At 43.9% G+C, this 23632-nt stretch overlaps 3 protein-coding genes across 3 annotated transcripts in view; 1 reads left to right on the top strand and 2 right to left on the bottom strand.

The window, feature by feature from the left end:
* Nucleotides 1–10954, bottom strand: part of scin (scinderin) — a 55029-nt gene extending 44075 nt beyond the window's left edge. The window contains exons 1-5 of the mRNA XM_063899037.1: nt 10762–10954; nt 8885–9039; nt 8168–8329; nt 7938–8087; nt 1492–1584 (exon numbers count right to left, since the gene is read on the bottom strand). Coding sequence (XP_063755107.1) covers nt 1492–1584; nt 7938–8087; nt 8168–8329; nt 8885–9039; nt 10762–10951 — 750 coding nt within the window. The 5' untranslated portion in view covers nt 10952–10954. The remainder of the gene's footprint in view (nt 1–1491; nt 1585–7937; nt 8088–8167; nt 8330–8884; nt 9040–10761) is intronic.
* Nucleotides 10955–17493: 6539 nt separating this feature from the next.
* LOC134874831 (putative nuclease HARBI1) lies at nt 17494–19188 on the top strand. Its single transcript, XM_063899048.1, has 4 exons — nt 17494–18155; nt 18240–18355; nt 18551–18662; nt 18761–19188. The coding sequence occupies exons 1-4, from the start codon at nt 17726–17728 to the stop codon at nt 19135–19137; spliced, it is 1035 nt and encodes a 344-aa protein (XP_063755118.1). The 5' UTR covers nt 17494–17725; the 3' UTR covers nt 19138–19188.
* A 306-nt stretch (nt 19189–19494) lies between these two features.
* LOC134875192 (uncharacterized) lies at nt 19495–20993 on the bottom strand. The gene is made up of 6 exons (XM_063899656.1): nt 20624–20993; nt 20367–20434; nt 20008–20181; nt 19858–19916; nt 19705–19767; nt 19495–19581 (listed from the first exon to the last, which is right to left on the bottom strand). The coding sequence occupies exons 1-6, from the start codon at nt 20776–20778 to the stop codon at nt 19495–19497; spliced, it is 606 nt and encodes a 201-aa protein (XP_063755726.1). The 5' UTR covers nt 20779–20993.
* Between the last annotated feature and the right edge of the window lie 2639 nt (nt 20994–23632).

The following is a 23632-nucleotide window of genomic DNA, read 5'->3' as shown; positions in this document are numbered from 1 at the left end:
GCTGAGTTTCGTCTCCATTGCTTCAGAAGTTTCCACCACAGTCAGCAGCACCCTTGGCCATAGGTTACCAAACAAGCACAGACAAAAACAGCTTGAAAAAGAAATGGACAATTCAGCTATACTATCCTGTCCTGGATACACTTCTGGATGAGTATTCAACATGGTTTTCATCGCCGCCAATGGCAGAATTGCAGTCAGTGTGGATGCAGTGTTCAGATGTGACTTCAGAGGGGCAGAGAGCCTTCACAGCCAGTACACAAGCCTCCTCTCCATCAACACAAAACTTGCACTGACTGAGATGACAATGGTGACGACAAAACTCCCAAGTGTATCGATTGAAAATATAAAAAAGGAACTGGTCACTGGACACTATCCTAACTACAAAAAACTTTTTTGCCTGGCCCTCTCATTACCCATTGGCACAGCAACATGTGAGAGGTCATTCTCAGCAATGCGGCGTATCCGAAACTGGCTGAGAACAATGATGCATCAGGAGAGGTTGTTAACACTGAGCCTGATTAATTGAGAGCGACCTCACAGAACAAATCCAAGCAGAGGACATTATTGATGCCTACGATGCCACAGCGAAGCGTCGCATACGGTTCCATTAAGGTAGGACAATGAGATTAAGTTTTTAGCTGCCACATATTGATATAGACACTGTTTATTTTTCAGTAGTTTAATAAGCTAATAATATTAAAAACTAATGGTGATTTTTACCAGCTTGGTTACATTTACAATGGATAGGCAACATAACCTATACAGTGCATAGGCTAATAATAAGTAAGCCCACTGAAATGCGTTTAAACTCAAATTCAAACAACTCACAACACACACTTAATGCCTCCGTATTTTCTAATATAACATTAGTAGTGGGCCTAAGCATATTTTGATGAACATTTTTTGCAGGTGTCCATAGGTGTTTCTGCTCCACAGTATTTTGTAAATCCACTACTTCTATGGTGACTTCACAGCTACAGTATTGTTGGATTGTGATGTTTTTGCTTGAAGACATTAAGACTTGTTGTATGCATTTAATTTATTCATTACAAAACCGCTGATAGATTGTCGTTGGTTGTTGTTGCCATGACATCGGGGGAACTTTGAACTAAAGATGTGTGCCATTGACCGACTTCACCGTGAAGACCTTCGACAGAATAAAGAGCTAGAAAGTCTAATATGAACAAGGCTTTTGTAGCTCAGAAGCCATGTTTCACTATCCAGATACGAAGGAACATCTTCATATCATACCTTTTGAATAAACTGTGTGAACTGAAAGCTTTCCCGTCCTCAGTTAAAGTTTTTATTCAAAGAAACTTTGCATCTTCAGAGCAGTGTCAACTCATCAGCAACCAAAGGACTGGATCTCGGTCTGATGGAGTAAATCCACCCTTCGTGTTAAGTGTTCATCAGTGTTTCTGTTGCCTCTGTTAGGATTCACAGTTAGTAACTGGAATAGAGGCACTGGTATTGTGTTTGAGTTTAATGTACCATGTAGAGTTTGGCCATCCTCCTGTTGGACACGTCTGCCTCTGAGTCGTCCTCAGCGTCTCCCTCTGAGAGCTCCGGCTTCCCCCCCAGCACCTGTCATTGGGACGAACAGAACAACAAACCTCCATCAGAGAGCAGGGACAGCAGTGGAAGAATATCAAGAGTCACTTGAGGAACACGTAAGGTGCTGTAAGCAGGCCAGCAGCAGGGGCCAGCAGCAGGGGCCAGCAGCAGGGGCCACCAGCGGTCTCATGCACACACGTGCAGTGTTGGGCAAGTTACTTCTAAAATGTAATACAGTACATATGACTTATTACTGTCTTTTTAAAGTAATAAGTTACATCACATTATTACTGTCTCTAAACTGTAATGCGTTACACTACTTTTGCGTTACTTTGAGTTACTTTCACCAAAATAACCGCAAAAGTAGGGCTTTAAATGCTAAAATGTAGTTTATTGCAGCTCCTTAATTAAAGCTATGTATCTATCTGGCAGTACATGTTTGTGCCCTTGGACTTCGACAGTGCAGACGCCTTTCTGCTTGCTCCTGCTTTTGCTTACTTTTTTTGATGATTTTTCCTATTTTTCCTTTCTGAAAACCTCGAGCAGCGACTCCTTAAGTTAAGTTATCACTGGGACGGTTATTCTTCAAAAATAGACGGAGGGCTTTGGCCATATTTCAGTAGTTTTACGATGACCCCAGTCTGATAGTAGCGTGGCCTAGCAACAGCTAAAGCCTAGACTGCTGGTACTGCGTGCTACTTAGCTTAAGCTAGTTAGCAGCAAAATCGTATTTGTCAAGAAGGGAGGACAAATACGGACAGGACATTGAAAAGCCGGACTATCCGGCCTAAAGCCGGACGTCTGGCCACCCTACTCCCCTCTCTACAGATGACTTCCAAAAACTTGCAAAGCCTAAGAGTAAATCATCTTCATGGGATTTGGGAGGACGAATAACCAGCAGAGCCCAGCGCTCTGAGGTCTGTGATGTGACCGGCTGGCCTGCATTGATATCACCCAGGCAGAGCGCATCCTCAGCCCAAGTTCATACTAGGAATCAGCCGTGGACAGCTGCTAAAGGGAGGACTGCAAACAATCCTCCTAAACAACCAAGTGTGCCACTTCAGAACAGATATGCTCCACTGACACAGAACCCAAGATCTTTTTCTGATGACCTGGATAACCTGTCTTCTTCACACAGCAGGGTAAGAACCAAAAGTTACTGGGAAAGTAAAAGAAAGCTAACGACTAGGCCTGAAACTCTGACTGTGGGTGACTCTGCTGTAAGAGATTTAAAAAGTCTAAACAACACCAAAGTACTCTGTTTTCCCAAGGATATGGTCTCTGACTTGGCTACCAAGATCTTGCATATTAGGGCTGAACACCTGACTTTGAAAAATGTGGTACTGCACATTGGAACAAATGATGTCGTGAAACAACAGTCAGAAGTGTTGAAAGAAGACTTTAAAGGTCTCTTGAAAACTGTCAGCTCTCTAAATGCTGAGGTTTTCATCAGTGGCCCTCCACCGCCAGTCAGAAGAGGAGTGGAGAGATTCAGCAGATTGTTTGCACTGAACACGTGGCTCTCAACTGCCTGTACTGAACATTCTGTCCATTTTATTGACAATTTTAACTTTTTCTGGGACCGCAGACATCTTTTCTAGGCAGATTGACTTTTTCTGAACAAGTCAGGAGTAAAATTGTTTATTTCCAACATATTCAACTGCCTGCATCATCAATCTGCTCCCTATGCCAAGGACAAGCAACACGAGGAATCAAAACAGGAGAAGGACACAACACAGTGCATAGAAAGCCTTGAAGACCTATCACTGCACCTGCCTGAGGAGAGTCGTGATTATAGGAGACCTATGAGACAAAAGGAGGGTTCTCGACTGCCATCCATCAACGCCTTTGAGGATAATCTCCCTTCAACACCCAAACCGCCATCCAGCTTTCTGAGCCCAGACTCCTCCAACCAGCAGCTCAGTGACCGCCTACAATCCTGCCTGAACATGGTTCACGAGATTCGCAAGCAGACCCCCGTCCCTCAACTACAATCACCGAAGCAGACACGTGCACCAGCTCCCCCGTATTCATCACCATGCCTATCACAATCATCCAAAACAAAACGTGCACCACCTCCTCCCCCTTCGAAACCGCATCCGCTGTCTCCGGAGCCTGATAAGGATGTGTGTGTAGAAAAGGCAACAAGCTCTAACTGATATGTACTGGGTCCAGGCTCAAGGGCATATGGCACTCTCAACTCTTTCCAGAACATGCCGGGACCCTGAATGCCAATAGCTTGGCCGATATCTGTGTTGATAGGTTATAGATTAAGAACGGTGAATCAGCTTAGAAACAGAAAGCGCTCAACTGTTAGTGTGAATTTATCAAATTTAGCTGCGATTCCACGTCAGTCACAGCTTGTCACATAAAATCTGACTGATAGTTTATTTAACAAGCTGAAACTACCTTTATTAAATGTCAGGTCGTTAGCAGGAAAGACATTTTTAATCAATGATTTTATCACCAAGCACAATCTGGATTTAATGTTTTTAACTGAAACTTGGATAGACCAAAATAAAAGCACAGCTGTTCTTATCGAATCAACCCCTCCCAACTTTAGTTTTATGAGTCAGGCTAGAATGCATAAGAAAGTGGGTGGAGTTGCTATTTTGTTTAATGATTCCCTTCAATGCAAGCAGACCTCTTATGGAAACTTTCCATCTTTTGAATAGGTGGCCCTTCTGAAATGCTCCTCTCGAGCTATGTTCCTAAACATCTATAGACCCCCCAAATACTGTGCAAGCTTTTTTGATGACTTTGCTGAACTGCTGTCTATAATGTGTATTGATTTTGAACGTCTAGTCATTGTTGGTGATTTCAACATCCATGTTGACAACCCAGAGGACAGAGGGGCTAAAGAACTGTTCTGTGTTCTGGATAACTACGGACTTACTCAGCATGTAATGGTTCTGACGCACAACAAGGGGCACACTCTAGACTTAATCATCTCAAAGGGTCTGAACATCTCTGAGGTTGCGGTGACTGCACTCTCTGATCATTCCTGTGTTTTTTTTGAGAGCTTTATTCCTGTTCACAAAGATGTTCAAAAAGAAATTACCACAAAAAGGCACGAGGGAAATGTTTGTTCAGAAGGTTTCTCCCACACTAGCCCTTGCTAACATCTCAGTAAATGAGGTAGTTGATCTTTTTAATTCAAAAGTTAAAAATGTCATAGATGCCATTGCTCCCACTAAGGTAAAGGAGGTATGTGGCAAGAAAATATCTCCATGGAGAAAGGCCATGAGCGTGAGAACAGAAAAAAGAGAGATCAGAAAAGCTGAACGCAGGTGGAGAAACATTTTTTTCCAGGTTCACTTTGAAATCTATAAAGGAAGACTCGGCTTTTATAATTTGGAATTGAAAAAGGCACGACAGTCTTTCTTCTCTGACATCATTGCCAAAAACACAAACAAACAACACGTTCCTTGTTTGTTAACGTTGAGAGACTAACAAACCCCCCAGTGTCAGTATCAGAATTTCAATCCACCAGGGCCTGCAATGAATTTGCTTCCTTTTTCACTGACAAAATTCTGAAAATCAGACAGGCAGTCGGTGTTTCTGTATCAGGTACAGCAAATGTGTTGTCCTTATGTCCACTTAAAATCAATTCAAACACCATGACACAATTCCACCAGATTAATGATAAAGACCTAGAGGACATTATTCAACATCTGAAGTCCTCCTCCTGCTGCCTTGAGATTATACCTACAAGATTTTTCAAAAATGTTTTTCATAGCATGTCCTCAGATCTACTTCATAAAGTAAACAGGTCTCTCCACTCAGATGATTTCCACAGGCCCTGAAAACTGCAGTCATTAAACCACTCTTAAAAAAGAATAATCTGGACGCTTCAGTAATGAATAATTACAGGCCCATATCAAACCTCCCATTTCTAGGTAAAATCATTGAAAAAGTAGTTTTTAAACAGCTGAGTAATTTCTTGCTTTTAAATAACTGTTTTGATGTGTTCCAGTCAGGCTTTCGACCGCATCACAGCACTGACACTGCTCTTGTTAAGGTCTTCAATGACATCCACTTACAGTGGCAGAATCTCAGTGTTAGTATTATTAGATCTCAGCGCTGTATTTGACACTGTTGACCACAACATATTACTAGACCGACTAGAAAACTGGTTGGGACTTTCGGCAGCAGTTGTAAATTGGAAGGAAACACTTTGTCTCTATAGGCAGCTACACATCAGAGCTGACAAATATGACATGTGGGGTTCCTCAAGGTTCCATTTTGGGGCCTCTTCTCTTTAACATCTACATGCTACCACGGGCTCAGATAATGAAAAGCAACAAAACAAGTTACCGTAGCTATGCAGATGATACACAAATTTACATTACCATTTCACCAGGAGACTGTGCTCCAATTCAAACACTGAGTAAGTGCATTGAACAAATCAATGACTGGATGAGTCAGAACTTTCTCCAATTAAACAAAGACAAAACCGAGGTAATTGTTTTTGGATCAAAGGAGGAACGACAAAAAGTCAGCTCTGAGCTTCAGTCAGCAATGTTCAAAACAACAGCTAACGCCAGAAATGTAGGTGCAGTCATGGACTCTGACCTGAATTTCAACAGTCACATTAAAACAGTTCCTACGTCCGCCTACTATCACCTGAAGAACATATCTAGGATTAAAGCAATAATGTCACAGCAGGATCTAGAAAAACTTGTCCATGCTTTTATCTTCAGTAGACTGGACTGCTGAAACGGTGTCTTTACAGGTCTCACTAAGAAATCCATTAGAAATCTGCAGCTGATTCAGAACGCTGCGGCTCGAGTCCTCACTAACACTAAGAGAGTGGATCACATCAGTCCAGTTCTGAAGTCTTTACACTGAGAGAGTGGATCACATCACTCCAGTTCTGAAGTCTTTACACTGAGAGAGTGGATCACATCGCTCCAGTTCTGAAGTCTTTACACTGAGAGAGTGGATCACATCACTCCAGTTCTGAAGTCTTTACACTGAGAGAGTGGATCACATCCCTCCAGATCTGAAGTCTTTACACTAAGAGAGAGGATCACATCACTCCAGATCTGAGGTATTTACACTGGCTTCCTGTCTGTCAAATAATTGATTTCAAACTTCTGCTGCTGGTTTATAAAGTATTGAATGGTTTAGGCCCAAAATACATTTGTGATCTCCTGCTACATTATGAACCTTCCAGAACTCTCAGGTCAACTTTCTGTCCCCAGCCTTAGAACTAAACAAGGAGAGGCAGCGTTCAGTTATTTATGCTCCAAATATGTGGAACAAACTCCCAGAACCCCGCAGGGCCTCTGCGACTCTTGCTACTTTTAAATGCAGGCTGAAAACATTTCTTTTTGCGGCTGCTTTTAATTGAACTGCTATGATCTAACATTGCACTGTGACTTTTATTCTGCATTGTAACTTTTATTCATGTATTTTATACCTGTTGTGTTTATTTCATTATCTTTGCTCTTAAATGACTGTTTATAATGTGTTTATACTGCATATTTGGGTTAAAATGTGTTGTAACTGCATTACAGCAAAAAGTAATACATTACTCTAACGTATTTACTTTTGTAACGTGTTACACCCAACACTGCACACGTGTATGCTGATTTCCCAGCAAAGATTTATAAAAAAAAACGAACTTGGAAGAATGTGCGGTCCTCCCTCCTCCCTGTCACTCATGCATACTCGCAGAAACTGAGAGGAGAGGAACTATGTGAACTCTGTATTATACATCTAAATCTCACATGCAATTAATTTACAAAACCAGATTAACAGCCAGTAAATAAGCGCCATCCATCAGGCTGCATGTTATGAAACATATTCTCATTAATATGAAGGTGACACGTTTCCCATGCCTGTAGAGCGGCAGACAGGAGTGAATGGTTTCATATATTCTGTGATTCTGTGTTTGATCTTTAAGTTGTCTGAAATGATCAGGATCTCTGATGTGCTCACCTGAAATAGATCCTAAAATACAGCTGCATAACAAAAGTGTTTAAAATGACGCTGCAAGACAAGAAGGAGGTTGATTATTTAATGCCTGTTGCCCGCTTCCTCTCTCCTCGCCTCCTCTCTCCTCATATCTCTTCATACATATGTGGAAGTCCTATAGCTAAAGCCCTTTCAGTAGACTGAAGACTAGAAAGGCGTGATTAAAGTCCATGTACCGTTCAGTCCATGCACAGAGAGTCTGGAGCATCTGTACGTCTCACGCTAAAACTAAAAGAGAGCCATCAGATCTTACAGTCTTCTTAAGTGGATGGAGTTTGCTAAAGCTACTGTATCTTGGTTTCAGGTTTTTTTTCTCATCAAACTACATCTGCAGGGGAAGAATGTGTGATCAGATAGAGACACTGAGTCTGTGGGAGAGAAGAGAACAGGGGGACACTCACGTCAGTTAACCTGGATGGCTCACTTCCTTCTTCCACAACCTCCAGGTGAGCACGAGCATTCCTCTCGTTGTCACGGATACCTCTAGCCACCTGCGCTGCCTTCAGTCTCTCAAACTTGTTGCACTTGGACCCACACCACTGGTAGATCCTCTGCAGGTCAGGGAACAGAGTGAGCACACAAACATCATGTTCCAGGTTCATCAACACAGGAAGAGGTTAAATGTCCTTACATCTCCAAGGTCAACGATGAAGCAGTCCCCGCTGTTGAAGCTGGTCCAGCTGAGGGCTACCTGAGAGGCCCTGACAACCCGCCGTCCCTTGATGTGGAGGAGCCTCCGGGCTGAAAGCTCATTGGTCACCACATGGTGGAAACCTGAGGCCACGCCTCCTGTCTGAAAGCGGAAAACATGGTCAAACTTCTACTCTACCTCCAACCTGCATCTCTGTGCTGCTTAGTACGGCCCCCTGTGGCCCTGTGTGGCCCTGCAGGCTGCTGTCTGTCATTCTCCAGTTAGAAATACTTTTTTCTCAAACAATGTCTGTATTTTTTTTATTGAATCCCAAAATAGCTTATATATTATATTTAAAAACTAAACGCTAATTATTATCTTTATTGTTGATATTTGTTCTCAGAAACACACATATGTCATATCAATAACTCCTCCATGTGTCCTTTTGAGTCTCCCTTATTTACCTTCTATGTTTACCTGTCAGTAGTCACTTCTTTTGGTCATGTTATTTCCCACCTTAATAAAAATGTCTCCATTTTTTTCTCTTTGAAGTAGAAATAAAAAAAATCTAACAAAGTTCATTCATGCTCATTTGAAAGGATGGAAATATTTTACCCCCCGGGCAGTGTTTGTCAGTAAAAGGTTGCTAACTTTAATCAGACTGAAATCAAATCAGGTGATTGCATCGCTGAGAGCAGTAATGAATACGAGTCGTACTTTGTAGGTGATCCCTCCCTTGAAGTAGCTGGTGAAGGTGGTAGACTCGGCGCCCTGCAGCTCCCGGTACTGCACCGGCTTTCCCCCCAGGTGGTCGTCCAGCTGCACAGTGAATATGGCAGCCGCACTGCTCTCATCCTGGCTGCACTCCCTTCCTGTGAGACAAGCAGGGCTCAGAGGAAGAGCAGTGGAACATATAAAATGGAACTCCTGAGAGGGGTGCGGCTTTAGGGCATTAGGTTGATCTTGGTAAAACCGGGTTCTGTACCAGAACTGAACACATTTAAGGAATCTGTTATTTCTGGAAATAAGCCTTTGTGTCAAATTCACATTATTTATTTCAATAATGGAGTATTAGTATGAGTTTTGCCTCTCCACACACACACGGACACACGGACACACACACACACACACACACACACACACACCCGTGTGGCCGCTGTGGGAGGAGGCAGTATGGTGAATAATGAATGCTGATGTGCTCTCGGACGGTAAGAGCATGTAAATATCTTAGTCTTATTGATTTTCCACTCAAGAGTTCAGAGATGACGATGGAGGTCGGCCCACTGATTAACCCCAGAGGTATTTCCTGTTTCACTGTATATTGTGTGTGTGTGTGTGTGTGTGTGTGTGTGTGTGTGTGTGTGTGTGTGTGTGTGTGTACAGCAGCTTTTCTGAACAGAAGCAGTCATGTGACCTCAAGGTGTCGCACAGTTTGCAGCAACAGCCTGTGTCATGATGCTGCCATCCACAGATTCATATCCGACCACCGGCTGCCATTAAAATACACTCTGTTAAAAAACAATTTGTCTCTGCGGTGACAGCTTTCTAAAAGGTGCCTTTGAACATTAGCTAAAGCCAATATCAAACATCTGACGGACCAGATGACTTTACTTTCATTACCTTGTTAGAAATTACAACAGATTCAGTGATTTCAACTTCATTCTTCATTTTGATACTGTATGTTCCTTTGTACAATATCTGTGAATAAAAACGTTGCTGTGAGGTTAGGGAAAGAGAAAGAGCTCTGATGAAAACATGTCAGGCTGTCAGTTAATGTTTCCACGTGAAGTAAAGAGAGTCAGCCTGACTGACTGCATGCCATGGTCTGAGAGGAAGTCAGTGGTCGGACTGGAAGAGTCTCTGACTGCTGGGAACGTGCTGTCAGGATATTAGTCTAAAAAAGCACTTATTATTGGATGGAATCATGAGTGAAGCTTGATGATGATGGACAGCTGTCCACATGATATTTAATGTCAGCTTTCTTTAACTGTGAGAAAGCACCTGCACTGTAAAGACTTGAAATCTTGCCAAGTAAATGTGTCTTATTTCTAGTCAGAATATCTTTACACTTGATATAAGAGACAATAATTTAAGAAGTAACAACCCAGTGAGCTGTTGGGTCTTGTTTATGTACAATGCATCTCAAGTATGTTGTTAAGTCAGAGACATTGGTTTTCAGTTGTACCTCAGATGAAGTTTTGTTGTATATGTCACAACGTATTTGTTAAAGATGGATCATCTTGATTGAAAAAATAATATTACTTAATATTAGATAACACATTTGTATGAAAAACCACCAACTAAAATCAGAACACTAAAAAAACGGAACACTTGTGAGCATTTCTGGCTTATTTACACAAAATGTCCTTAATATAGCTCAAAACAACTTTTCCCAGCTAGTTACAAAATCTGGAGTATGTAAATATCGCATCTTATTTTAAAAAATCTTACCAAGCTAATTTCACGTATTCTTTTTTAATTGATTGGAGCCGCATTTTGTCCAGTTGGAGTGTCGTATCAGGTTTAATCCTGGTACCGTTTTAATGTGAGTGCAGACAACACGGACTGGGTCCCTAAGAGAAGGTCTCACTCACCGAGCCAGTAGTGCAAGCAGTAGGACGAGCGGTCCCCCTGCCTCACGGTGTGGAGGATCACGTAGGCGTCTCCGCTGTAGAAGCTTCCGTACGAGCTCTGTGGCAAAGGGGCCAGCTCCAGACTCTCGATCCTCCAGACCTGCAGGCCAGGGGCCCGGCCTGCAGAGTTGAACTCTCTGTGAAGCACCATGCTGCTGTCTGCTCTCAGGGGGGGAGCACACTGCTGCTCTGTTCCTGAACACTGAGTGAGTTTGTAGCAGTGTCTGCTTCCTTAAGACACACACAAACACACACACACACACACACACACACACACACACACACACACACACACACACACACACACACACACACACACATTGGGTGTGTCCAGCGGCTGCCAAGTCACACACATCAGCATCCTGAAATACACAGTTTATGCATTTAACTGCAAACTTGGAAGGCAGGTTTCCATGTGTGTATGTTTACACATACAAACACAAAAAAATGAAATTCTATATATACCTACCAGGCTTGGAATTTCGTCATTTTAGGGCACAAAGGCCACATGCCAGGGCACAAAGGCCATTTAGGGAAAAATTAGGATTTGGAGCTTACAAATAAACAACTTTCTGATAATAAAAACACATAAATGGAAAACAAATCACTTTTTTACTATACTGCGCATTGAATGGAGTAGTTTTTCATTCAATGTGTGCGGCAAAAAATAATTTACAAGTGGGGCCAAGCACTCGCAGGCAAACTAAAACGCTATCTCATAAGTCAGAGCTGATTGGCTGTAAAAGTGTGCAGCAAAAAGCATAGTTATGAAGAAGAGACGAGAGGGCTTAGACTACATCACCAGCGCTGAATAACACAAACAGAAAATGAAAAAGTTGACCATCTACTTGAGCTTTGGTGAGCGAAACTATAGTTTATGTTGATGTCTGTGTTTAGCCTTTAGGCTATCGATCTGCTGGATCGATGCTATTGTAACCACGGTGATGCGTGTCTGTGATTTCCTACAGTCTGATGTTTTCATGCTGAGGCATCATGGTTGTTGTTTTTGTTAAGTGTTGCTTTGTGATAGCGTTCTTTACTCCATGTATTAAGGTACAAGAAGCATTTATATAAATATCTAAGTTGTTCATGCCTCACCAGTTTTGTACATATAAAAACGCCACTGGGTGAGGAGAAGGGAGGTTCCTAGAGCGAGAGAGACGGGGGAATGCTATGAGAGACAAAAACAGCCACGAGGCCTCCTTGTATTCCTATAGCGAGACGCTACCATGATGATTGAAGGATGCGACGTATGACATGTGAGGTGCGCACAACCAATCCAAGCTACGGCCATGGCCGTCATGGTCGCCGTGAAATTCCTACCCTGATACCTACACACACTGTATACACATATATACACATGTACACATATATACAGTATGTATACATTTCCGGGCCGGAAATAAAATAAAGGTAGATATGAACTCTTAAAAGTCCATGTGCAGATTACAAAACAGTTTCATTTCTCATCCTATTTCTTAATAAAATATTATTATTATTATTATTATTTCAAAGGTTCACCAAGACACGAGGACAAAACAACACACAAAAAAAAAGTAACACTGTCCTGGGACCCCCCTGTGGCCCCCCTCCCAAGGAGCAGTTTATAATATTACTATTTATTGACTATAGCAGTACAAGCAGAACTAATGTAACTCGGCACTTACTAACCCATTAAAATTGTAACTCAGTAAATAAAGAAGGATTTTAAATGAAAAAAATAACTACCAAATCACTGTGATTAGAACCTAGACTTAAAGTTACTGAAATAAATGTCTGTACAGAAACAATGTTTATGTTTATTTCCCGCAATTACTTTATACTGTCTTTGTCTTTTTTAAGCTGCTTTTTTTGTGCCCCTCTCACAAAATAACTGGCCCCAGCCTGGCCCCCTCAGTAAATTGCTCTAGAACCGCCACTGATTAAACTCCAGAAATGTAATGGCCGGACCATAGTGTCATAACTTGACTAATCATGCAATAAACTACCTGAACAAACACATATTGTAAGCCTTTAGCACACAATAATATAGTTAGCACCTGAAAATGTAATATTGCTTTATTGGGAATGTATTACATATACTATCTCCTGTATACGGCCTGGTAACGAGCGGCTCAGTGTTTGTTTCACTTTCAAGTTGCATGTGTACAGAAACTCTTTGGACAGGGCCTATTGCCTGCTGATGGTCACGTATATATCAGTTGAACATCAGCAGATAAACTTCTCTCTGTTACAGGTCATCAACAGATAGTCAATTTGAGATTCAATCAAACACCAGTCAGATGCACAAAATGTACTCTCTGTGCTGTACTGTTTTTGGTGAGCTTCATACATGCATCTTCATGAATGTGAGCTGCAAGCGCCTGGAGCTGGTAGAGCGGGTTGGAGCTGGAACACGTCGCAGCCTTGTGCATGTGTGGAGCATGTGGGATGAAGAAGTCCCATTCAAACACCTTAGCCTCTGACCTGTCTGCAGGAACTCTTTATCTTTTGGGACTCTGAACTTAGCTTTGAGTAGTTGATAGTCTACTTTAAAGATGCTGATTTAATCTACAGACTTGAAAACCTGTTGTAAAACACATATTGACAGTCAACAGACACTCAGAAATGATAAGTGTTGGTTGAAAGTGAGGATTAAAGCCAACATATTCCCTGTTGACATACCACTGTAAAGCTCCTGAGTGTCAACAGATGACACAATGTTCCCTTTATCCGCTGCTGACAGCAACAGGCACAGAGCTCCACTTCAGACACCAAAAAGGTGGATGTGGGCTTCTGGTATGGGCTGGTATTATTAAAGATGAGCTGGTTGTGTATGGGAATGTGCATTGGTGACTCCTTCTTGGGTTAAAGTAGTAGAAGCCCTGAGCAGCTGGACTGGCTCAGTAATATTCTTGACTTCTGTTTGGTGTCTGCTGGGGGACAGGTCTCAGATGCCACATGTTTCAAAAAGGCGTTTTCCGGACACACATAAAGGCAGATAGAGACTCTATATAATTTGAATCTTTACCAAGAATTGCAAAATGTTTCATTTCCATTGCTAATGTACCCAATTCCTTCTTTGTTATTATTATTGTACTCCTTCCATGCCATGTCTTCTAATGTCAATGTCAGGACCCCAGGGGAGAGGGATTTGTTGATGCAGTTTGTGTTGCCTTTCTTTAAAAATGAATATAGTTTAGAAGGCTTTCTGAGAACCAGCACCTTATCGTGGTGGAGAGGTTTGTGTGCCCCGATGAACCTGGGGGCTGTGTTGTCTGGAACCTTGTGTTCCTGCTAGGGTCTCCCATGGCAAATTGCTTTCAGGTAAGGGGCCAGACTAAGATTGGTTCAAAAGACCTCATGAAAAACACACGTGAAAGCGAGGATACCCAGCCCGGAGGAAGCCCGTGGTCCCCTTCTGGAGCCAGGCCCAGAAGGAGGACTCATCAGCGAGCGTCTGGTGGCCGGGCTTGCCATGGAGACCGGCCGGGCACAGCCCGAAAAAGCAACGTGGGCAACACCTCCGCTTCCCCGTCCCATGGGCCCACCACCTACGGGAAACAGCGATGGGGTCGGGTGCACTGCCAGAAGGGTGGCAGTGAAAGCAGAGGGTCTCGACGGACCAGACTCAGGCGACAGAAGCTGGCTTTGGAGACGTGCAATGTCACCTCTCTGGGGGGGGGAGGAGCCGGAGCTTGTGCGGGAGGTGGAGCGTTACCAGTTGGATCTGGTGGGGCTCACCTCTACGCACGTGTCGGCTCTGGAACCTTACTTCTGGATAGGGGTTGGACTCTATTCTTCTCCGGAGTTGCCCAAGGTGCGAGGCGCCGAGCGGGTGTGGGGATACTCACAAACCCCCGTTTGAGTGCCGCTTTGTTGGAGTTTACCCCAGTGGAGAGGGTCGCCCTCCCTACGCTTGCGGGTTATGGGGGGGAAAACTCTGACTGTTGTGTGTGCTTATGCACTAAATAGCAGTTCAGAGTATTCGGCCTTCTTGGAGACGCTGAAAGAAGTCCTGTATGGGGCTCCTGAAGGGGACTCCTTAGTCTTGCTGGGAGACTTCAACGCACACGTGGGCAATGATGGAGGCACTAGGAGGAGCTTGATTGGGAGGAACGGCCCCCCTGATCTGAACCGGAGTGGTGGTTCTTTACTGAACTTCTGTGCTAGTCATGGATTGGCCAAAACAAACACCATGTTCGAACATAAGGATGCTCATAAGTGTACGTAGTACCAGAGCACCCTAGGCAGAAGGTCCATGATCGATTTTGTTATCGTATCATCGGACCTGAGGCCGCATGTTTTGGACACTCAGGTGAAGAGAGGGGCGGAGTTGTGAACTGATCACCATCTGGTGGTGAGTTGGGTCGAGTGGCCCCCTGCCAGACAGACCTGGTAAGCCCAAACGTGTAGTGCGGGTGAACTGGGAACGTCTGGAGGAGTCCGAAGTCCAGGAGGCCTTCAACTCACACCTCCGGCGGAGCTTTTCAGGCATCCTTGTGGAGGCTGAGGACATTGAACCTGAGTGGGCGGTGTTCAAAGCCTCCATTGCCGAAGCTGCGGCAGGGAGCTGTGGTCTCAAGGTCTTAGGTGCCTCAAGGGGCGGTAACCCTCGAACCTCCTGGTGGACACCGGTGGTCAGGGAAGCCGTCCGACTGAAGAAGGAGGCCTTCCGGGATATGTTATCCCTGGGTACTCCTGACGCAGTTGCAAGGTATCGACAGGCCCGAAGGATAGCAGCCTCAGCCGTGGCCGAGGCAAAGCAATGGATGTGGGAGAAGTTCGGAGAAGCCATGGAGAAGGAAAGTTGTTCTGGAAAACCGTCCGACACCTCAGGAGGGGGAAACAGGGAACCATCCAAGCTGTGTAAGGAAGTGACACTGTAGACCTCAACTGATAGTGTGTTAGGGCGGTGGAAGGAACACTTGGAGGAACTCCTGAATCCGACAACTCCGCCCTCTATGTTAGAGGCGGAGCTGGAGTATGAAGGGGGATCAATTCCAATCTCACGGGGGGAAGTCATTCAGGTGGTTAAAGAGCTCCACAGTGGCAAAGGCCCGGGGGTGGATGAGATCCGCCCAGAAATGCTGAAGGCTCTGGGTGTTGAGGAACTGTCATGGTTGACACGTCTCATCAACATTGCGTGGAAGTCGGAAACAGTACCGAAGGAGTGGCAGACCGGGGTGGTGGTTCCTCTTTTTAAAAAGGGGGGTCAGAGGCTGTGTGCCAATTACAAAAGCATCACATTACTCAGCCTCCCCGGGAAAGTTTACTCTAAGGTGCTGGAAAGGAGGGTCCGGCCGATTGTCGAACCTCAGATTGAAGAGGAACAATGCGGTTTTCGTCCTGGTCGTGGAACGATGGACCAGCTTTTCATTCTCGGAAGGATCCTGGAGGGGGCTTGGGAGTACGCTTATCCGGTCTACATGTGCTTTGTGGATTTGGAGAAGGCGTATGACCGGGTTCCCAGGGAGATACTGTGGGAGGTGCTGCGGGAGTATGGGGTGAGGGGGTCTCTACTCAGGGCCATCCAATCTCTGTACTCTCAAAGCGAGAGCTTTGTCCGGGTCCTCGGTAGCACGTCGGACCGATTTCGGGGGAGGGTTGGCCTCCGCCAGGGCTGCGCTTTGTCACCAATCCTGTTTGTGATATTCATGGACAGGATTTCTAGGCGTACTCGTGGGGGAGAGGGTCTGCAGTTCGGTGGGCTAAGGATTGCACCTCTGCTTTTTGCAGATGATGTGGTCCTAATGGCTTCATCGGTCTGTGACCTTCAGCACTCACTGGATCGGTTCGCGGCCGAGTGTGAAGCGGCTGGGATCAGCACCTCCAAATCTGAGGCCATGGTTCTCAGCAGGAAACCAATGGACTGTCCACTCCAGGTAGGGAATGAAGCCTTACCCCAAGTGAAGGAGTTCAAGTATCTCGGGGTCTTGTTCTCGAGTGAGGGAACAATGGAGCGTGAGATGGGTCGGAGAATCGGAGCAGCGGGAGCGGTACTGCAGTCGCTTTACCGCACCGTTGTGACGAAACAAGAGCTGAGCCAGGAGGCAAAGCTCTCTGTCTACCGGGCCATCTTCGTTCCTACCCTCACCTATGGTCATGAAGGATGGGTCATGACCGAAAGAATGAGATAGCGGATACAAACGGGCGAAATGGGATTTCTCCAAAGGGTGACTGGCATCTCCCTTAGGGATAAGGTGCGAAGTTTAGTCATCCGGGAGGAACTCGGAGTAGAACCGCTGCTCCTTCACGTTGAAAGGAGCCAGTTGAGGTGGTTCAGGCACCTAGTGAGGATGCCACCTGGGCGCCTCCCTAGGGAGGTGTTCCAGGCACGTCCAGCTGGGAAGAGACCAAGGGGTAGACCTAGGACCAGGTGGAGGGATTATATCTCTTCGCTGGCCTGGGAGCACCTTGGAATCCCCCAGTCAGAGCTGGTTGATGTGGCTAGGGAAAGGAAAGTTTGGGGCTCTCTGCTGGAGCTGTTACCTCCGCGACCCTGACGGAAAAGCGGGAGAAGATGGATGGATGGATAGTTTCGAAGTGAAAGCATTTCATATACATCATTAAGGTTGATTTGCTTTGTTTATACTGCCCCCGTGTGTTCGTTTGCGGTATCTAGGATATATGTGCATGTAAGGGTAAAATGGATGTTGACGTTGACGTCAAGACATGCGGCCGACTCCCGGGGCCTGTACTACGAAGCTGGTTTTCTGGCTTACCGGGGTAACTTCGAGAGTAACTTGGTCACGTGCAGCGTATGTTGCTGGTTAACCCATACTACGAAAGTTGGATATGTTAAAACCGAGGTATGCTGCCATGGCAATATACGTAGGATCCCAAAACTGGTCTTCCCAGTTTTAGTTCTTGGTTAACCCTAGGTTTCCGATTAACCACACCCTATTTAGACACCACTCCTCCACCGACATGTCCCCTAAAGACAATGCCAGCATACCTGGACGATCCGTACGATATAGGCGCGCAGATTGTGAGGGGCTCTCTTCGGAGGGCGAGGGTATTTAGAGACCGCCAGAATCCGCTGGCGTACCCGGACGATGTTCTCCATGAAAGATATAGATTCTCAGCTGAGGGAATTCGTTACCTATGCCAGCTGCTCGAGGCGGACGTCTCTAATGTAACCCGCCGAAGTCAGGCCCTCACAATCGAGCAAATGTTATGTCTTTCATTGCGCTATTTCGCCAGCGGACAATATATGTATTCCATCGGTGATGCTGAAAACCTGAGTAAGAACACTGTATGCCGGGTGATACGGAAGGTGGTACTTGCTCTCACTAAACTGGTGGATGCATTTGTTGTATTCCCTGGCCATTTGCCTGCACGTCAGATAAAAGAAGGGTTCTATGCAATCGCTGGTAATATGCCACTAATCTAAAAATAGGTAATTTGCACATTTCATAATTGTGACTGGCAACTGATTTGACTAACAAAATATCTAGGTTTCCCAAGAGTAATTGGAGCCATTGATTGTACGCACATTCCTATCAGTGCACCCCTGGGAGAGCATGAGCGGGATTTTGTGAATAGAAAGTCCAAACACACCATCAATGTCCAGGTAATACACAAGACTAACAGATTAACAGTAGGCGTACATTGTACAGTCCACGATTCATTGGAATAGGTAATGTCAACCTGTCAATTCCTGTTGTCATGTAGAATGATTTCCTGTCCTCTGCATGGGGTGGTGTCATTTACATGCGCAACAGCATGCCTCACCTGTTATGTTCCTTACCTGTGCACATATTCTTAGATGACATGCGATCACCACTATATGATCACAAGCCTGGATGCAAGGTGGCCAGGGTCAGTCCATGACTCCCGTATATTCAGAGAATCATCACTGTCTGACAGATTCCACCAAGGTAAAAGTCCTATATCGATTTACCTGAAGTAATATGCTTTAATAGTGAACATGAAATCAGTGTGACAGTTGTTTAATTTTTCCTCCATTTCATCTAAGGGCAATTTGATGGAATCCTGCTGGGGGACCGTGGCTACGCATGCATGAAGTTCCTCATCACACCATTTCCTGATCCACAAACAAGGCAACAGAGATCATTTAATCATGCACACAGTGTCACTAGGGCCAGGATCGAAATGACATTTGGCATATTGAAGGCCCGATTCGCCTGCCTGAAGGTCCTTCGGGTCAAGCCAGACAGGGCCTGCCAAACCATAGCAGCATGTGTGGTTCTTCAGAATGTCGCCACAATAAGGAAGGAAAGAGTGCCCCCTCATGATCCTCCCCCACCCCCTGATATTACTGATCCAATCACCCTGGATCATCCAACAGGCCGTGCTGTCAGGGATGCCATTACCAACCAGTTTTTCCAATGAATTGTACACACCACAAATTAAATGCACAAAAATAAAGACATGTCACACCAATCTCTGATATTATTCATTTATTAGATGACTCTCTTTCCTGCAAGAAGAAAAGGTGACGAAAAGCCAGATCAATGACACACATATAGGGTGTGGGTAGCCTATATATTAATGGAGTGATAAGACAATACCTTCTTCTCATGTTCCAGCTTTTCAATTTGTAATTCCAGCTTTCTGATCTCCAGCCTCTTCTTTGTGCGGTCTAGCTCCAGCACTTTCTTGTATAAACTGCGGACATTGTCCACTGTGGCCTACACAACCCCCACCCCATGTTGTACACATTAGCCTAGTATGCATTATATTCAGTAATTAAACAAGGAAGGAGAAACTGTACTTTGTCTGACTGTGAGGTCCCTGGGAGGGAGGCTTCAGGAGGGAAAGCTCCTCCAAGTCCTCCTAAGACACACACACACACATTGCATTAATGACACAGGTCACTTGATTCAGACAGTACTGACAAATGATGCTCACCCTCCTAGGACATTAATGTGGCATATAGTAGCAGTAAAGTGTTTTAACCTGCATGTGTGTGTCGGAGGGGGCTGTGAGGGTCTCGTCATCATCATCATCATCATCATCATCCTGAAAAGATTCAGAATTTTACGCTGCACCCATACTTTAGGGGTGACATAGCCTAATTTACATGTCATGGATGTTATCCATTTGAATTACCTGTGTCAGAGGATGAATGCATCCTGGTGGCTGCAGGGTTGTGATGTTTCCACCCTCGACTGCATGCAACAGAAGACACATGTTACTGATGATTCAGGGGAAGAAAGCCAAAATACTCTAACATGAAGAACGATGAATGCCATACATTACCTTGCACATAGAGGGTGGACATTTCAGCTGCCCCAGGGTTAGACTGTACCCCTGCCACCCCATCCATCATCACCCTGCCACTGTTGTTGGCTAGGGCCAACTCTTCAGCAAGAGTAAAGGAGTCTGGTGCCCTCCCTCCTCCTGTGCGCCTTATTTCTACCTTCTTCTTGTTGGCTGTTAAAGACAGACACATTTAGCTCTCTCTGACAAGACACACACACACACACACACACACACACACACACACACACACACACACACACACACACACACACACACACACACACACACACACACACACACACACACACACACACACACACACACACACACACACACACACACACATTCTTACTTACCATTCTGAATGATGTTTTTGTACTTCATCTTCACCTGCTGCCAGGTCCGTTTGGCGCTGCTGGTACCTCTGGAAGTATTTAAGGGACATACACAGAATTAGTGAAGGGGACTAAACATTCAGTTGTCCTGCTTCATTTGTGGTTGCACATACGATACAGTAACGTTCCGACTGTTATTGTACATCGTCCTGACATACTGTATTCAGGTTGGGATTATTTTAACGGACATATAGAAGTAAAGAAATAGGCCTACTTACGAATTTACGCGGTCTGTAATTTGCTGCCAACACCCCAGTCGCGCCTTGTTTGCTGCCGCGGTGTTGGATTTAGCAGCCAGGGTCGGTTTATACTCTTCATAACTCCTCATTATGATCTCGCATTCCTCTTCTGTGAAATAGGGAGAGCCCGCCATGATCGAGAGTGTTTTTTTGCGCTGGTACCACCCCTTTTATGTGAACGCGCAGTAACTCTGGTTGAGTGAACACAGGTTCAGCTGATCAACTTCATAATCAGCGTCGTAGTACCGTTTAAGACCAATCAAGATGTCCAGGTTTAGTCAACCCCGGGTTACCGCGGAAACCCTGAGTTAGTTCTAAGTAGGTTGAACTCCGTTCGTAGTACAGGCCCCTGGTGCTGCAGAGTTCATTTCTATTTAAGCTTTTGCTTTGGATACTGTTTATCTGTAAGTACAAGGCCATAATGTATAACCTGTGTAACTTTCATATGTTGTAGAAAATGTAAGTCTGTAACATTTTCTCTGTATTTATAGAGATTGTTAGAAGATGCTTCATTTAGCAAGCAATTAGCTGTTAGCTTTACATTTAGCCTGCTTATCGTAGCAGTATTGTCAACTCACTATGTATAGGCTTATTGCATTTAAATGTGTGCGTGTTTATTGCACTTCCATTTAATAAGTATTTAGTAACATTACATACAGATGCTGTGTACTAATGTATTTTTCTGTTTTGTATTTCCAGTTTCACAATCAAAATCTTTCAGTAAACTTCAAGAAAAGCCAAGCCTTGTGGTTATTGGAGGATTCAAGTTGCTAGCTACCTGTCTAGCGTTGCATAGTTACGCGCTGCAATGGCAGAATACAGTTTACTGCCAGTATTTCTTTGCTCTGAAGGAAAAAAAATAAGAGGAGCTAGTTGGACCCTTTCTGGTTGAAGATGGACTCATCTACTCCCGAACCTACTGCCAGTTTTTAGAAGACCCATTCTTCCCTCAGTGGTACAGGAAGAAGTCTGCATCTTTAAGAAGACCAGGATCTTCTGCAGGACAATTTTCCATCACATGCACTGAAGTACTCCTCTGTGTCGCTAGCCAGTAAAGTTCTTAAAGAGGGAATAATAATGACATCTGGTATCTGTTTTTTTTTTTTTTTTTATGGCAGAAATGTTTATTTGTACATTTTGAGTTGTTTGTTTATTATTCTCACTTTAATTGGTGGAAGTAAACAAGTGAGATGGGAACCGATACGTTTTTCCTTGTTGCCCAGTAATTGTGCTTAGATATTGTCCTAAGAATGCCAAAACCTAACTTTTACTTTCTTAAATCTTCCGGTTTCAGGTTTATTTACGTTTTGGATTGACCGAGAGCTCTGTAGTTGTTCAATCATTAAAATAATCCTCAAAAATACAATTTGCCTAATAATTGTGCACCAAGGGGATATCTAAAATAAAAAATAAAAAAGACTAAGTCTGAATACGTTGACCCAATATATCAGAGTACAGTTTGTAAAGACTTAAACTAGAAGCAGGTATATGTATAATAAGCTATTTGCAATGTCCAACTCAAAATCCTCCACGGAAACACTCAGGAGAACTGATGTTGCCTCTGAGTTCAGGGCAGGATAAATCCACAGCGAAAGTAGAGAATCACTCACACTGGAACTCGAAGTGGGAAAACGGCAGCAGAAATGGTGTGAAACTTTTATCACAAACAGGAAATTTGACCACAACGGTAACAAACCTGTAAGAACCCTTACCCATTTCTACTTCATGGAAAATAATGAGGAACATAAAAAAGAATGAATAGACCATATAGAAAATATTTCTGACATAGTCACATTGGGCGTTAATGGTGAAGTTATTCTCCATTTTGAAATATATCAGCCTGAGAGTCTGTATGTTAAAAAAGATGAGTCTATTAATTAGCATTGCCAAAAGATTCTGAAATTACTTATTAGGTTTAACAAAAAACTAAAAATCTGAACACGAAAAGGTTATGTCTGGAAAATATGTGTGTGTTATGTCCCCCTGGGTATAAACAACCACCTCCCCCTCACCATGAGAACATTTCAGTCATGAGTCAGTATTTTCATGAAGTTTTAAATGTTTCTCTGATTCACAACAGACTCCTCTCAGCAAAAATCGCACTAATGTCACAGAGACCTGGTGTGTGTGTGTGTGTGTGTGTGTGTGTGTTGCAACAAAGGATTTCCTCCTTCCTTTGGTATACATTTACTTATACAAACCTTTTTATCATATATTGAAGATCAAAATAAGAATAAATAATTAACAATAAATTTGCAAAAAAAATATAAAAGCCATTTGAGGTATATTTTATAGCGATGTTTGTGAAGATGATGACGAAGTCTCCGTAGACACCAGCTTGTATATAATAAGGTTTATTACAACAGCATAGTATCATACACCAACACGGGCAATACGAGGTTCCAGACCCAATCGTGGAAGTCCCCCTGAACAGTCTTTGTGCATACACTTTATAGGAGAAAATGTGTGTGCGTATCCAAAGTGTGCGTGCTCACAGGAGGTAATAAAAATGTATGCCTCACTAAGTGACGTGTCTGTTCATAGGGGCCCCCTAACGTATTTCGGAGGTTGTTATACAACATCCGACTGCCCACCATATGGCCCGTGAACGACATCTTCTCTGCACTCTCCATGACCTCAGAGAGTAACTAGCTGTATTATGAACCGAATTAACTAACTGTATGTATGAACAGATTTAATACACGACACATTCTTAAAATGTATAAACAAACAATTGTTTGATTTCTTGAGTGCAAAGGTTTTCCTGTGAAGACACTTTGACATCTCCACAAAATAGGAATTATAAAAAATGACAGGTTGAGCTCTTACAATTTTTTTCGATTGCATAAACTAAAATCAAAAGTATTACACAATTTTCAAAACCTTACACTCAAGGAGCAAAACATCAACCCAGATTTGCACCACTGTAAGCACAAAGTCAGCCTCACACTTTTTGCAAAACAAGTGATTTGCAAAACCCTCTTTATT

This window comes from Eleginops maclovinus, chromosome 13 (genome assembly GCF_036324505.1).
Source record: "Eleginops maclovinus isolate JMC-PN-2008 ecotype Puerto Natales chromosome 13, JC_Emac_rtc_rv5, whole genome shotgun sequence".
In the NCBI taxonomy this organism is placed as follows: domain Eukaryota; kingdom Metazoa; phylum Chordata; class Actinopteri; order Perciformes; family Eleginopidae; genus Eleginops; species Eleginops maclovinus.
Note: the sequence above shows the minus strand (reverse complement) of the source record. Positions and strands in the feature narration are given on the sequence as shown.

Bases quoted from the DNA above. Each gene is read 5' to 3' on its own strand.
- LOC134875192 (XM_063899656.1), bottom strand. From the start codon at position 20,778: ATGGCGGGCTCTCCCTATTTCACAGAAGAGGAATGCGAGATCATAATG. The intron at 20,435-20,623 runs GTAAGTAGGCCT...AAATACTTCCAG, and splicing joins ATTACAGACCGCGTAAATTC to AGGTACCAGCAGCGCCAAAC. The intron at 19,917-20,007 runs GTAATGTATGGC...TGTTGCATGCAG, and splicing joins GTCCACCCTCTATGTGCAAG to TCGAGGGTGGAAACATCACA.
- LOC134874831 (XM_063899048.1), top strand. From the start codon at position 17,726: ATGCCAGCATACCTGGACGATCCGTACGATATAGGCGCGCAGATTGTG. The intron at 18,156-18,239 runs GTAATATGCCAC...CAAAATATCTAG, and splicing joins AGGGTTCTATGCAATCGCTG to GTTTCCCAAGAGTAATTGGA. The intron at 18,663-18,760 runs GTAAAAGTCCTA...ATTTCATCTAAG, and splicing joins GTCTGACAGATTCCACCAAG to GGCAATTTGATGGAATCCTG.